General features: G+C 40.6%; 1 protein-coding gene across 4 annotated transcripts in view; it reads left to right on the top strand.

The window, feature by feature from the left end:
* enah (ENAH actin regulator) overlaps window positions 1-14,595 on the top strand; it is a 179,706-nt gene extending 165,111 nt beyond the window's left edge. For 3 of the 4 annotated variants that reach the window (XM_039599025.1, XM_039599023.1, XM_039599021.1), the window contains 6 exons: window positions 421-472; window positions 641-707; window positions 3,773-3,820; window positions 8,002-8,086; window positions 8,886-8,943; window positions 10,091-14,595. In XM_039599025.1, the coding sequence (XP_039454959.1) occupies window positions 421-472; window positions 641-707; window positions 3,773-3,820; window positions 8,002-8,086; window positions 8,886-8,943; window positions 10,091-10,128 (348 nt within the window). In that variant the 3' untranslated portion in view covers window positions 10,129-14,595. The remainder of the gene's footprint in view (window positions 1-420; window positions 473-640; window positions 708-3,772; window positions 3,821-8,001; window positions 8,087-8,885; window positions 8,944-10,090) is intronic. The other variant, XM_039599022.1, reaches the window with a different exon arrangement.
* Window positions 14,596-16,476: the final 1,881 nt, after the last annotated feature.

Genomic DNA, 16,476 nt, shown 5'->3' with positions numbered 1-16,476 from the left:
TTGGTTTAATATAAAAGGAAAAATTCAGTTCAATTCAGTTTTATTTATACAGCACCAAATCACAACAACAGTTGCCTCAATGCGCTTTATATTGTAAGGTAGACCCTACAATAATACATACAGAGAAAAACCCAATAATCATATGACACCCTATGAGCAAGCACTTTGGCGACAGTGGGAAGGAAAAACTCCCTTTTAACAGGAAGACATCTCCAGCAGAATCAGGCTCAGGGAGGGGCAGCTATCTGCCACGACTGGTTGGGGTAAGAGAAGGAAGACAGGATAAAGTTCTGAGTCTCTGTGTTGGTCTTACAGATGAAACTTGTTTAAAAGATGTCTGTGATTCTGTGTAGACACTCATCACAAGACCCGTTCTTGATCCTTGTGACTCATTAAACCCCGTTTCTGTGTGCCCAATAGGAGGAGGGTGAGATAAATACGACCCCTAAAGTGTCAGCTTGTAGCACACCAGGTGAGTGTTAAATGAAGACAACAGCATTAACAGCTAACAAGCATCTTCCTGAAACTGGTGACAAGGTTTACAGCTAGCTTTAATCTAGTTAGGTTATAGACATACTGATCTTTATGTCGGTTCATGTTTGGTTTCAGTATTTCTTATATTTTGTTTTATGTTTTCCAGACATGCCCAGGAAGCCATGGGAAAGAACAAACACCATGAATGGTAGCAAATCTCCAGTTATTGGAAGGTACAGTGTCTTCCTACGTCTCCATTTGAAGTGTTTGTTTATTACAAGTACATTTATGTTCTAAATTAAATTTTTGTTTATTAAGTTTACCCAGGATATGAATGCTGATCATTTCCTAACTGAATGGCAGTGTGACACAGCTAAACATGATTTCCTAGCGTCTGAAACTATACGAGGATGTATTGAAGCATTAGCATCAACTAGCTTTAGCATGATGCACTGCTGGGGCCGTTTAGTGCTGGCTAACACCACTAAAGCTTATCCTGGCCTTTATGTGCAGATTCATAAGACCACCAGCGTGTGTGTGAGAATGAACGGGTGAGAATGTAATGGCATCCTTACCACACATTTTCACATACAGTAGTGACCCAAATAATAAAAATGGTGTACATCCATAACCAGATGAAGGTGTGTGGTGGACGAATTAGTCAACCTTAACCATGCAAGACCATATTTTATGTATCAAAAAATATACTTCATCTATGTTAGCAGGCATGCTAGCATTAACTAATATTAGCCTGAACAACGACAGCTATGAATCAGATTCGATCCAAAAAAAGATCAAACTCAGAACTTTTCACCCAGAGGCGGTCCCACATGTTTCTGGGGGTTTTTTGTTTTGTTTTTTAAAAAATATACAGGGTGGGCCATTTATATGGATACACCGTAATAAAATGGGAATGGTTGGTGATATTAAAGTCCTGTTTGTGATATTAAAGTCTCTTCTCCCACTCTTCACACACTGATAGCAACACCGCAGGAGAAATGCCAGCACAGGCATCCAGTATCTGTAGTTTCAGGTGCTGCACATCTCGTATCTTCACACCATAGACAATTGCCTTCAGATGACTCCAAAGATAAAAGTCTAAGGGGTCAGATCGGGAGACCTTGGGGGCCATTCAACTGGCCCACGACGACCAATCCACTTTCCAGGAAACTGTTCATCTAGGAATACTCGGACCTGGCACCCATAATGTGGTGGTGCACCATCTTGCTGGAAAAACTCAGGGAACGTGCCAGCTTCAGTGCATAAAGAGGGAAACACATCATCATGTAGCAATTTCAAATATCCAGTGGCCTTGAGGTTTCCATTGATGAAGAATGGACCCACTATCGTTGTACCCCATATACCACACCAAACCATCACTTTTGTTGTTCCAACAGTCTTGGAGGGATCCATCCAATGTGGGTTAGTGTCAGACCAATAGCGGTGGTTTTGTTTGTTAACTTCACCATTCACATAAAAGTTTGCCTCATCACTGAACAAAATCTTCTGCGTGAACTGAGGGTCCTGTTCCAATTTTTGTTTTGCCCATTCTGCAAATTCTGTGCGCCGATCTGGGTCATCCTCATTGAGATGCTGCAGTAGCTGGAGTTTGTAAGGGTGCCATTTGTGAGTCGCTAATATCCGCCGAAGGGATGTTCGACTAATGCCACTCTCCAGTTACATGCGGCGAGTGCTACGCTGTGGGCTCTTGCTGAATGAAGCTAGGACAGCCACTGATGTTTCTTCGTTAGTGACAGTTTTCTTGCGTCCACATTTTGGCAAATCCAACACTGAACCAGTTTCACCAAACTTAGCAAGCAGTTTGCTAACTGTAGCATGGGAGATGGGTGGTCTCGTAGGGTGTCTTGCATTGAAATCTGCTGCAATGACCCGGACTGCATTCACCAGATATCAACACAATTTCGATCCGCTCCTCACGTGTTAACCTCTTCGACAGGTCAATGGCTGTGAACAAAGAGAAACTTGTAAATAACTCATGAAAGAATAAAGTTACATTGAAACCAAGCATACCATTGTTTTTCTTGTGACATTACCAATAAGTTTGATGTGTCACATGGCCCTCTTCCTATTGAAAAAACAAAAGTTGTATTCAAGATGGCCAACTTCTAAATGGCCACCATGGTCACCACCCATCTTGAGGAGTTTGCCCCCTCACATATACTAATGTGCCACAAACAGGACTTTAATATCACCAACCATTCCCATTTTATTACGGTGTATCCATATAAATGGCCCACCCTGTACTTAATCACTGAATTATAGTACATTTTAATTTCCTTTCGACAGAAATGAGAAGCTGTTTCAGACTTTTTCCACAACAGCAGAAAGCAGTTGAAATGAGTGACATCACCACATGTAACATATAAGATATCATCTATATTGTATAAACAGTTTTGGGGCCCAGTATTGAACCTTGTGGAACTCCACAAGAGGCTTTAAGTAAACATGACCTATATCAGGATTTTACCAGGTGTTTTCTTACATCTATACAACCACTTATTAATCTCCAAAAGTTGAATCTGTTCATCTGGACGTAGCGTTTTGTGGGAGAAACGTTTCGTCACTCATCCAAGTGACTTCTTCAGTCTCAGCTGACTGCAGGTTTCCCCAAACCTTATAAACAGAACATTTGCATAATGACTGAAACCAGCCCACTGAAGGAACAATGGGCTGTGAGGTCAGTTCATAATCATAATTATGCAAATTCCCATGACCATTGATCAACAATCACTGACCAAAACCCACTGATCAAAGAACACTGATCAATGGCCATGAGTACCATTCACAGAGAGTTGGGGAATGGCTGCAATCACAGCATTGTAAGATGGCGAAAGATCCCCAACTCTCTGTGAATGGTACTCATGGCCATTGATCAGTGTTCTTTGATCAGTGGGTTTTGGTCAGTGATTGTTGATCAATGGTCATGGGAATTTGCATAATTATGATTAAGGAACTGACCTTACAGCCCATTGTTCCTTCAGTGGGCTGGTTTCAGTCATTATGCAAATGTACTGTTTATAAGGTTTGGGGAAACCTGCAGTCAGCTGAGACTGAAGAAGTCACTTGGATGAGTGACGAAACGTTTCTCCCACAAAACGCTACATCCAGATGAACAGATTCAACTTTTGGAGATTTACTTTCCTGGATGATTGAGAATGCATCAAGACGTTTTAAACCACTTATTAACAGAAACCTTCCCAATAGGCTGGTGTTTTGCAGTACATATATAGGTTTTACACTGTAATTTGTAAAGTCAGTGTTTCTGCTGCTCACACAGACGAGAGTCTCCGTGGAGAAATCCCATGGGAGCAGATTCCTCCAACAGGTAGAGAGAAAAAGCCTTGAAAAGTTTGAGAGAACCTTTTTTCTTCAAATCAAACTTCCTTTAAAGTTGAGGTTTGCTGTGACGATTTGGTTGGAGAGGAGTTCTTTCGAAGTGCTTGGATGTTTGAACTGAATCGTGTGCCGCCTTGTGTTCTTTACTACATTTATCAGGCTTGTAGGGGGCCGGGCCTGCTCGTCTGTTGTTTGATACGTGCCATTTGGTCCAGTGTGGTGTGTTCTAAATCAGTGTGTGTCTGGATGATGGGTTTCTAATATAATCTAGTCATTCTGTTTGCATGCTGTGTGCCTGCTGCACTCAGAACTTAATTTATTTTAAATGGGGAAATCCATATGTGTGCGTCACATACTGTACACCCACCCTATCATACAGACCAACACAAAAATGTGTCCACCCAGTGTAGAGTAGACTTGGCAGAGTATTATCTTTGAAGAGCCAGAACAGTTCCAGCAGGCTCTGCCAGATAAGAGAGTGTGTGTGTGTGTGTGTGTGTGTGTGTGTGTGTGTGTGTGTGTTCTTGTCTAGCTATCTTTGTGAGGACCGAAATCTGCATTCTACTATACTTGTGAGAACCAGCAGTCACTTGTGAGGACACACAACCCGGTCCTCACATTTTTGAAGGCATTTAAAGGCATTTTTGAGGCTCAAAACGTGGTTTTAGTGTCAGGGTTACAATTAGGTTATGGTTAAGTTTAGGGTTAGGGTTAGGCATTCATTTTTAAGGGTTAGGGTAAGGGGCTAGGGAAACCATTATGTCAATGAGGGTCCTCACTAAGATAGCTGAGCGGGGTGGGGGGGCGTGTGTGTGTGTGTGTGTGTGTGTGTGTGTGTGTGTACACACACAAGAGAGAAGACCAGATGGGTGTTTTTGATTCCAGCTTAATAAAATTGGCTTTAATATGCAGCCCACAGAGAGCTGAGCTGAGCAGACTGTCACTTTTCAGACCCTGTAGTGTTGCACGCATTGGAGCTTTTTGTTGATCTGACCAGAAAAACGTTGACTTTTTACTGTAATCATAAATGGACTGGTTCTTATATAGCGCTACTCTGAGCACTCAAAGCACTTCATACAACTTATTCATTCATCCAATCGCACCCATTCACACAAGCCCTTTTTCTAAGCTGTTAAGAGCAACATGGGGTTAGTATCTTGCCCATTTGGCAAGCACTGGGATCGAACCACCAACCTTCCAGTTAGTAGCTGACCTGCTCTACTACCTGAGCTACAGCCACCCCTGTACTACTTTTTATATTTTGTATTACTGTGCGATGGGCAGCATTTGGGCAGGTAAATCACAATATACACATACACCAAATCATACACAAAACACTAATTTGTTTCCTTTAATATTTCTTTAATTATTGTGTAAATGTTGTATAATGTGTGCTCACTGATTTATCTTCCTCAGTCTGTTTCTTACCTCCACTATTTCTTTTGTTCTGAGACCAGCATGAAAAGGAACACAAACACACCACAAACTCAGTTTCCTGAATTTTTCCCAGTCCCAGAGCTACCTAATGACCTGCTGTTTAGGTCACTTCCTTTTCCTTCACTTCTCATTCCTATCACGTGTCCTATCTTGAAAGTAACTGGCTGCTCTGAATGTTTTTTGTCCCTCACATGGTGTATGGGGCAATACCAGCCTTCTCTTGATTACTGGTATCCTCCTCCTTCCTTTAAGTGTGTGTGTGTGTGGGGGGGGGGTCCTCCTTAAAAACACAGGGGCAGTAGAGTGTATTTGCACTGTTAGGAATGTGGTCTGATCTCTGTCTAGACCAGGGGTCAGCAACCCGCGGCTCCAGAGCCGCATGCGGCTCTTTAGTCCTTATAGTGCGGCTCCGCGTGGTTTGGGAAAATAAATTAGAAGTATTTAGCTGAAGTGCATTTTATTTGTGTTTACTTCTTTTTTTTTTTTTTTTTTTAAAAACTTGTAGTTCTATACTGGAAAATTGTTGTGATTTTGAAATATAAAAATAAAATTATATTTTATTATTTTTTTCATCGCTCAAAATAAGCATCACACTCGGGGAAGCCGGTGTACCCGCCGAAACGCCGTGCATTTATCGAGACTTTCAACCCCAGATAGGCCAATTATGGATCTTCGGATCCACATTATGTCAGCAGCTGTTCTCAACCGTGAACTATGTTAAAAACAAACACCGCTCACGCCTCACAGATGACAGCTTACAGTCCTGCGTAAAGATGAAAGCCCCGATTTGCAGACGCTGTGAGCAGAGGTTCGGGACCAGAAGTCTCATTGTAAACATATCACGGCAGACCCGACAATGTTTGCATGGACATGCTTTTCAGCATCTCTTTATTGACCACTTTTCACATACGGTTGCTGTACGCATACAGCTGGTTGTAGCTTTTCAGCTCACAGCCCGACATATACCAACAACAGCAGAGAGAGCACAGACTTTAAGGTGGCGAGGCGTGATTGCGGGTGCCGCTCAGGTGTGTCTGACTCCCATTCAGCGGCACTGCAGACCACGCCCCGCCACACACATTAACAAGGTAAAATAGATATTTAGGCAGAATTTTGCAAATATCTATTTTTTTAGCGGCATAGTGCTTTTTTTCCAATTACTTTTTAAAAGGGTGGCAGCTCACAACAGTTTTTGTTTGCTACATGGATCATTTTAGTTCAGCTGGGTGTCTTTCCTTTTGTTATATTTCTTTAAGAGTTCAAAATGTGTTAATTAAATAAATAAAATGTAATTTTCTCTGTAGCACTTCATGGATTTTATAAGCAACACACCTTAGTTGCTCTGTGGATTCTTTTAAAAAGCAGTTAAAAACTTTTCTGTTCAAACAAGCCTATTGTTGACCTACGTATTTTATATTCTTTACATTATTTACATTTGATCTTTTACATTGTGTATAATGTCTATTGATTGTATTGTTTATTTTAATATTTGTGTACAGCACTTTGTGACTGCCTGTCTGTGAAAAGCGCTTAATAAATAAACTTTACTTACTTACTTTAGTTGTTCACACAAAGCACAAAGGTAAAAAAACAATATATATAGTGTTATCTTCATTTTAAATGCCAAAAAGTATTTGCGGCTCCCAGTGTTTTCTTTTGCGTGGAAACCGGGTCCAAGTGGCTCTTTGGGTGTTAAAGGTTGCAGACCCCTGGTCTAGACAAACAGATTGCTTAATTTAATAACAGACACATTCAATATTTCCAGAGCTGTGGGAAAAGTAAGGGAACGTCTTCTGGAAGCAATAACCTTTTTATAAGTTTTTCAGTTCTCCACAGTGAATTTTATACTATTATTCTTCCAGAGAAGCTTTAGCTCAGCCACATTCTTGGGATATCTGGTATGAGTGACTATGTCACGCCCTTAACTCTCCTAGACATCAGCTGACAGAGGAACATGTGAGAAGACAAATATCCAGTGCACCCAGTATTTAACCTGCCAGCTTCTTAGTACTGAGTATGTGTCATATCAGAACGTGCCAGTGCATTAATAAGGAATTTAATATTTTGGTGTATTCATAGTATGGATATTGGACTATCCATACTGCATAGTCTAATATCCAGTTTCCATATAATTATAGTATATTTCATGAACTGGATCTGCCCCCTCTTTATTTCAGTTTGATAGGTGGCTGAGAACTGTGTGTTTGCTTTTCTGTGTATTCCCTTGCATGTCTCTGTGTACAGTATCCAATGTTTGTGCATGCATCAACCAGGATTTGGCTGCTAACTGTGTTTGTGTGCATTTTATATCGGACTAAGACAAAAGAGAAAATGCTCAGTGTGTGCAGTCCAGCATACTAACAAATCTCCTGCCTGTGATGACAGACACATTTGATTGGAGAGTTTATTATCATGTAAATGATGTCAAATATTACATCAGATTTGTGTTTGTTATCATCTCAACTATTTATGGTTCCTCCTCGGGATAAAATAGATTCAAATACAGTTTGAGACGTATTTATTCGACTGCTGTTTTCTCTCATCATGTAATTTACTCAAGTTGCTTTACAAGCATCCAAACAAAAGTAAGCATTCTTGTAGGAGGGCAGATTGTGTGGTTTCAATGATTTTACTGAGTTCTAAACCTCCATTTATTACTCATAAATCACATAGCAGCTGGTGTTGCTTTATGATCTTACAAGTAGTTTTTGTGCTCTTTGTCTTTTCTCATAGACCTAAATCCACTCCTACACCTACTGCATCCTTAAGTGCCAATGGTGTGCCAACAGAAGCTGTTGACTATGATAGATTGAAACAGGTAAGTAGACATTTTTAGACATAGATTTTATTTCTGTATATTCCCTTTGATACTGTGATTGTGGTTTTCAGGTTTTTGCAGTATATGGTGACTGAATTTCTTTTCCTTGTGACCCAAAAGTCGCCCGACAATATCAATATTGCTCCACAAAGTTGTCATATTAAAGCAAGTCAGCTGTATAGTGCTGTTGTTAAAGTAAAGTAAAATAGAACTTGGAACTGGAGCTTCTATTGACCTTGGCATTTTCATTGGTCTGTGTTTCTTCATTATTTATGCAGCCCTGTTAGTAGTTCAGTGTGTGGTAGTGTGGGTGTGTGCAGTCCTGTTAGAAGGCAGCTCCTCCCTCTGACCTTGTGAATGAGCCTCTTAGATAAGTAAAGAGTCTGTCAGAGTTCTGCATATCTGTCACTACAACTGGCCACAGACGTGACAGTCCACAGACCCACTCACCACACTCACTGTCTCATTGAGTAAGCCTGGGTTGAAGTTATAGGTCAAACTTAAGGCTCATCATTTTAGTATGCCTTACATGCTCTGTATGTCACTTTGTTTGCATCTTGGTGTCATTAAGTAAGTCTTTATCCCTAATCCCACAGAGATTACCTAAAAAGGGATTAGCTACTTTGTAAAGTTGAGATGGGAGCATCTTTTACCAGTTGCCAGGATGCGTACCCACAGTAAAAGAAGGAAAAGGGGGGGCCAAAATGAACAATTGCACAAGACGAGCTCGTCCCTGAGGTCTAATGACATTTTTCATGTTTATATGAAAATGTGACTTTGTTCTTTTTTTGTTTTTAAGGACATTCTTGATGAGATGAGGAAGGAACTGTCAAAACTAAAAGAAGAGCTCATTGATGGTAATTATCACCACTTTAGTCATCCTACAGAAAGACCAGCAAGGCTTTGTAGTGAGTCCATACTAAACATGACAGTGCAGTAACCCATCCTTCTACTGGCCATTGTATGAATTACTTCATTTATTCAAGGGTAGCCTGTTTTATGTTTAAATGCTGGTTGAAAACAGGAAGTGAAAAACCTGCCTACAAACCCTGTTCTTAGAAACGTGCAGTCACATCTTTAAATGTGAGATTGTGCCTTATGTTTGTAAGATGAAGCCATAATCTAATTGTTCACATGCAGTTTGTTGTTTTGCAGCAGTAGCAAGGATTTGTAGGTGCCTGCCACACAACACGAACATGCTTTATGACATATAAAGCCACAAACTAACCAAACTCCAAGGGTTCCTTTAGAAATTGTCCAAAAGGTCTGTTTGTTTTTAAAAATGCATCTGTCATGTAACGAAAGGATTCTAGTCAGACTGTTATGAAGCATACCTGCAGAAGGATAAAGATGATTTCTGATGCTGATATTTCATTGATACTGCCATCAACAAGTTTTATATCTGTAAAATTCCTACATTAGTCACTCCCAGAACCATTGCGACCATAGGTGCATATAAAAGGTGGATGCTAACCCCAGGAGGTTTAACCCCCTGGTTTCTGAACACTGTGCTTTTAATTTTTTTTTATTTTTATTTTGTGAGAGCCAGAAGTGATCATATTTTGACAAGAAGGGCTAACTTGTCCATTAAGCAAGCTAGCAAGTTTGGTTAGCAGTGCTTTGCAGTGCATCTAGTGGTGATGTAAGGATATAGATATCTGCTTGTTAGTTCTAATTGACTGACAACTAAAATACTATAATTTCATTCACCACGACTGGAGCGTCTTCTTCTTGGGTGTGTACCTTCAAAGGAGCTCATACTTTTTTAATTCTGTTGGCATTGCTATAATAGGTGCCAACAGCACAAACACGGTGGCTCATAACTCTTGGCTCCAATGCTTTCACTTCTACAAAGATTCACCTTAAGTTGGGTATTTTAACATGGGGAAACTGAATCACCCTTGAAGCCAGCCTTGAGTGAGTTTTACAGGAACTGCAGTTGTTGGCTTCGTTTATTGTGATCCAAGTTAAGAATGTGGCTGTGTCTTTGTTCTGTGTTTTCAGCAATCCGGGAGGAGCTGGGTAGGTCCAGCACAGCATAGAGGAATCAGACCTCCCCGTTCAGAAACACCCACAAGAACCGACAGACAACCACGGTCAACTTAAAGACATGACAATATAACAACGGAAAACAACAAAAAACGGTGGCGATTATGACAAATATCATTTTACCACACAGAGAGGACATTATCTGGTGCGGAGCAGTGTCAGACAGGCTGGTGGTGGTAGGAGACTTGTAGCCTTTGATAGCTGTGACTCACAGAATCCATTCTACAAAGCCTCGTATTCCCACTGCCCCATCTCACAACCCCCTCTCTCCCCTCGCCTTCCTGCTGAGGGCATCCTGGAGGACAGAGGAGCGAAAGTCTTTATGCAAAGATGGCTCCTCTCTGTTTGTCCTCCTTTAAGAAGAAAATAAATCCAATAGAGAACTCTTCTGTGATACTGTATTAACCACAAGTTGCTCACTATGAAAAGTTTTATCAAGAGTGTGCAGAGAGCCGAAGGATGGAAACTTAAAAACTTTTCTCCCATAATGCCATAGGGGTAGCGTGTGTTTGTGTATGAAGGACTGACAGTCTCTGGTGGAGGCTATAACTGCAGGACACTGTAAAGCTCGTCTTCCTCAAATACTATTTTAACCTGAACATATACAAAAGAGAGAAAAAGTTAGACAAAAAAAATAAAATCTCTCCACCAACGTCTGTTTCAGTGTGGATCTACGGCCATATGAGTAGCTCAATAATCCAGTCTTTATACAGGATGCTCCCTGGCCCGTCTCTTCATCTGTGAAGTCATCATCAGAGGCGTTGTTTCCCTCCCAAAGTGAGAGTTTTTGTCATTTTTCTGTCGTCGAGCGGCAGGTGGATGAGACACTGAGGGGTGTAGCTGCCTGTAGCTCTCTACCAAACTTTACCTGTTGAACAGAAGTGCTGATTCACCCGCCATGCACCTCGACCAGACGTATAGATAGGTGTTCCCTTTCCTTTGAATTTAACAAGTCTCTATCATCCATCCTTCTCAGTCTGTTGTGGGGTTTTTTGTTTTAGCATGTTTGTTTTCTTAGTACGGCGAAGGTCACAGGTCTGCCACGAATTTGCATTACCCGTCACAAGTTTTAATACAAGCAATAAGTGTAGCATCTCTTTTTACAGCCCTGCTCCTAAACGCCACCAAACATTTCAGTGTCTTTTTTGTTTTGCGGGGGGGGGGGCCCTTCTGTGCCCCTGTTGGATGTTACTGTGTCACCACCACCTTTCTGTAAAGCTGAAGGAAAAGATTGAATAACAGCGCAACACTGTAAGACATCATTTCTATATCACAGCACACTCGGAATTTTTCTTCTATAAATCCTAGGATACTGTATCTGTAGCCACATTGGAGGTGAACTTTATTATTAGTTTTTTTGGTTTTTTGTTGGGGTTTTTTGGAGGGGGGATGTTCTGTTTTCATTTTAAAACATTTATAAAATTAAACTTTTTTTCAAAAGGTGCACCGGACAACCCAAAAATCTAAGAGATTGTGTCCATGCAAGGACATGAATGTGCCATTCATTCTTTCACCAGTGCTTACTGTGTCATTTTTTTTCTTTGCCGTTTTCTCCTGCTGCTGTCAAATCCTTAAAATGACAAGCTGTATTTACCCCTGTCATGCTATGATATAAGATAAGAGAACTGTCACTTTCAGCATGTCTTTAACTTCAGTGCTTAAAGTACAATCAGTATAAGAGAGAGATGTTTGGAGCTGAGAGACTGATGTTCCAACAAAGCTTCAAGATACAACACAATAGGTTGAGGCAATGGATCTGTGGTATGGTTCTGTACTCTTGTTGTCTGAATGAGATCCTGAAGAGTGGCCATCTCCAAAATGTAATCGAGTTTCTTGGCTAGCTAACAGCCACAGTGTGCTCTGCAGGAGCCGATTGAAGCATTCAAGAGGGGGTGATGTTTTAACGTGAGTGTCTGTAGTGTATATTGCAAGCATCAGACTGGGATCTTAAAAAGCAGCAGCATACCATCTCCACAGGTCACTCCTAGGTAGCAATCCCAAACACGTTTCAGGTTTTGTCTCTCTGGACTCCAACTCTCACTTGTGACGTTTTGTGTTGCCCACATGATCTTGGATGCAGTGTGTTGCTTGGGATGTTTCGATTACATTCTAAAAACGCCTGAGCAAACAAGCTTGTGCAGCCTGTAATTTAACATCAAATGGAAAAGCTGATAATTGCACTGAGTAATCACTGTTTTACTTAAAGGTTAGTGACAGCTAATGCTAGCTGCTTGACAGGGCTCTATCAGCCTCCCTCAGACACCTGTCACATTTCCAACATTCTCACCTGTTTTTCACTTTGAGTAGGGTAACATCAAGTGCTCAGCTGGCTTGGTGATTCTTTGCTAGTTGTGTGTTGTTGAGAGGGCTGCTAAAACTTGTTAGCGCCTGCCAGCCATATTGTGCACATGTTTCAGTGCTGCTGGTAGCAAGCAAAATGATGTAAATATCCCAAAAGAGCAGCAGACCAGTGAAACATGCTGTTTGGGATCAAAGTGAAGCGATTGATCATTTCTGTAGAAGTTAACTCCATTAGCCTCGGTGAGGCAGTATTCATATGTGGAGGTTGCTTTAGTGCCAGACGGTGGCTGTTCCTGACCTTTGGGGGCATATCTTTGCAGACACTACCGTCATATTGACAACAACTAGTCACTCACAAGGCAGGCTAACACAGCTTAACTAAACTAGCTATCTGTGTGCAACTTTGCAAATATGCAGATTGCACAAGCAACCCTTTTTTTCATGAGAGTTTCATTGCCTAGCAGGTGATGTCATTGGCTGGCACATGAAAAGTTAATTGCTAGTGAAGCCTTAAGTTTCGATGAACCAGCTACCTGCATGATGAACCTAAGGAGCACACTTCCAACATTGTAATGCCAGATTTGCTTTGTAGTGCAGGCTGAGATGACCATGAGGACCTGATTATGAATTCATGAGGAAGAATTTTGAAATTTCTACCAGACCAAAGAAACCATTACACCATTGTCAAAATTCTAATGGTACATCTATAAACTGTGTGTAAAATATGTGGCCATGCCCCCTTTAGAAGAATCTTTGGGTTAACTGGCAAATTATTTTTGTTGTTGTCATCACCACAGTTTTTATACTACTTAACCCAACAGATGGCTTGATAATCATGTCTTTCAGTGGCTGTTGGTGCCTCTGGTGGATCTCATTCTACACAACTGTTTAAGGGCTTTGATGTTATAGCTTTGCTACATAAGATCAGGCATCACACATTGAGAAATGTCATTTTCCTCTTCAGTTACTGTCATCAGTTTGAGATTGGTTTGAAAATACTGTGAACACAATACGAAAGCAGTTTCAGTTCATGTGTGGACATGGTGTGATCCATGGAGGAATGTTTTTTTGGAGACAGTTTAGGTTTATCCACTTAAAAAAAAAAGGCTGTTTCATCAACTCATTTACCAAGAGTGTTTACACAGCATTGATTGCACTTTAAGACAAAAAAAACACACACACACACACAAAGCAATCCACCGTGACAGCTGTCGCTCAGAGCCTCTGTCACCAACATTGTGGCTCTCTCACCAAAGGATTTTAACCCTGATGGTCTCCTGCTAAACATTATCAATCTCAGAAAAGTCGCCTTTTTATTTTAGGTTTTAATGATTTTGTCAAAAGCAGAAAGATGTCACAATTTAAGTGGAAATGTTTTGATCAAGAAGTTTCTCTTTTGTGGAGCTGTGTGGTTTGTGCCTTGTTCCGAAGTTGCATTTAATATGTCAAAGATTTAAAGTTGACTAGTAATAATATCTATGGGACTGTCATTATGATCATCTGCAGTTTCTTTGTTCATCATGTTAAAGCTGATTTTAAAGGGGGAGTTTCAATCACTTTGGTACTGTTCCCTCCAAGAAAACATCTTTGCACCAAGTGTTTTTCTGTTTGCTTTCAACATAACTCATGACTTCTTTCCATGCAGCTGTGAAGCTGCTTTCTCTTACAGCTCAGAAGTACAATCAAACTTTGATACACAAGGCCTACGAGGGTTCAAAGATGATCTTCAGTGTGTGTGATTTAGTTTTTTGTAAACCTGAAGCCCTGTTTGGAAGTCCCAATGAGTCTGGCTGCAGTGTTCTGTGTTCCCTCATGCCATTTTAAATGTCACAGAAACTCTTTTTGTTCAGCAGCTTAGCTTTCTTTACATGCTTGGAAATCTCTGATTGGAAAAAAAAAACAAAAACGTTTTGGTTTTGGCTGTGAGGTCTGCTCAATGATGGAAACACTTTGTAAATCCAGCTGAGTGAATGGAAGTTGTGAATTTGCGGGAATAATGGCAGAGATGACTGACTGAAGTAAGTTTTGTAGAGGGGTTTCCAGACGTATTCTTTTATCATCTGAAATGTACCATACTGTTCTCATGTCTAGTCTTTTCTTACATGCTAACATATTGTTTTTGTTTGAGCAAATGAAATAAAAATTGCAATACAATACTAGATCTGGTTTCTTTTTAAATAATCACTTCAACTATTTTTCACTGTTTTATGGGAACATTTAAGTTAATGCTCTAATGGGTCAACTTCAAGTCAAGATTATTTTTCCATAATGGTCAGTATAAACTGCTGGTGATGCCAGAGACTCGCTGGCAAATTATCATTGTAACCCATGATACCAGGACCGGTATCTGCTCCTTTTTGCATGGAGGAACACGGTGAGCACTGCCACAGCTACAAAATGACCTTCAGCAGGACACTGGTGTGAACGTGTCCCACCAAACAATCCGAAACAGACTTCATGTGGGTGGCCTGAGTCAGCACACCTTTGAAAGCACTTTTTATCAGTTTGGTCTTGTGATCCTGTACATGCACTGAAATAAAAGTTACTTAAAATTATTTTAGAATAATCGCCCAAATAAATGCTTTTTATTCTACAAAGACTTTGGCTGAAACGGCTCGTTTGACAGAGAGGAATAAAGTACCAAAGCCCAGTTTATGATAAAACAACAACTTATACAAAACTAATCTTAATGCAGTTCAACAATGGAAACATGGAACTGTAAATGAGCAGACTGCAACTACTTGGTCAGAAATCAGCATTCGATCTCCTTGTAGGACTTTTTCTCCTCCCAGATCTGTCGCCGCACGCCGTTTCACAGCCTGTCAAGTGACAAAATGTCTGACTGCTCCACGTCGTCTCACGTGCACACTGAGCAGATGTGAACAGGAAGAGGGGAAACTAACTAAAAATGAGCTCACTTTTCGAAAGCTTGCATGTTGTCCGCATTTTCTTCCTTGTAGTGCCACTGACATATGTGAGCTCAATCAAACTACTGTGTGAAAGGATGGCCAAAGGAATCTTAAGACTAAAAGTTTAACCTAACACTGCAAGTTGTGGTTTTTCTCGTGTCAAAGGAAAATGTTTACAATTAAACACTTTTCAACACATTAAACACTTCACATCTTTGTTTTTTAAGTGCGAAATCAAGTTTTTGGGATCGTTGTTGGTTACTTGCAGAGGCGTCTAATTATCAGAGTTCATCTTGATTATGGTATTTGTTGTGAGTTTAATAACTTCATATATTTTCTGGGTTACACCATGAGTCCTGGTTTAGAGAATAAACCTCTCTTTTATTGGTTCCTGTGCAGCTTCACCTTACAACATACACAGCCACGCTTCCTGTGGGTGGAGCGTACAGAGCTCTATGCCAGTGCATCTGCAGTTCATTTGAGGTTTGCTTTGACTTGCAGCCACAGAGGAGCTGTGCTGTGGCGAAAGCTGCACTAAGACAGGAAAACACCCCGAGCTGCAGAGATGAGGACGAGGAAGATGAGACGACACCGATGCTGTGACTCGATTGGCGAGTTTGAATTTTCGAAATCAAGCCCTCTTCCTCTTATTGTCTTAATGAGTTTTAGCTTTGAGCGGCAGGTGCCAATAATGTGTCAACTGTCAGGTTCCCCCATGCAAATAAGTCACGCTCTTCTGCTGTCAGACGACATTTCTGCTTTACTTCACTACCATTGTTTGGGGCAATCTTCCTCAGCACACATACATGCAACGGTGAAATACTCAGTCCAGCATACTGTAATCAACTCTCTTTAATCTGGCAGATATTCAAACAGGTGCAAGAAATTCACTTTAAACTGGACAGGCTGTTTTAAATGTCTGTAACCATTTTTTTTTAAAAGAGAGGCATACATGAAATTGTACATAAAACAGTTTTCACTCCATTTTTGTCAGCTCGTTCCGTAAGACCTATCAGGGGGTTTATTTCCCATGTTAAAATAGGTCTTTAGTCAGTGACTACACATTTGATAAGGATGACTTTTTGCTTATGCTTGACTTAAATAAACCTTACTTATTATAAGTCATTTTCC

Source organism: Oreochromis aureus, linkage group 15 (genome assembly GCF_013358895.1).
Source record: "Oreochromis aureus strain Israel breed Guangdong linkage group 15, ZZ_aureus, whole genome shotgun sequence".
In the NCBI taxonomy this organism is placed as follows: Eukaryota; Metazoa; Chordata; class Actinopteri; order Cichliformes; family Cichlidae; genus Oreochromis; species Oreochromis aureus.
This window is presented reverse-complemented; position numbering and strand designations above follow the sequence as displayed.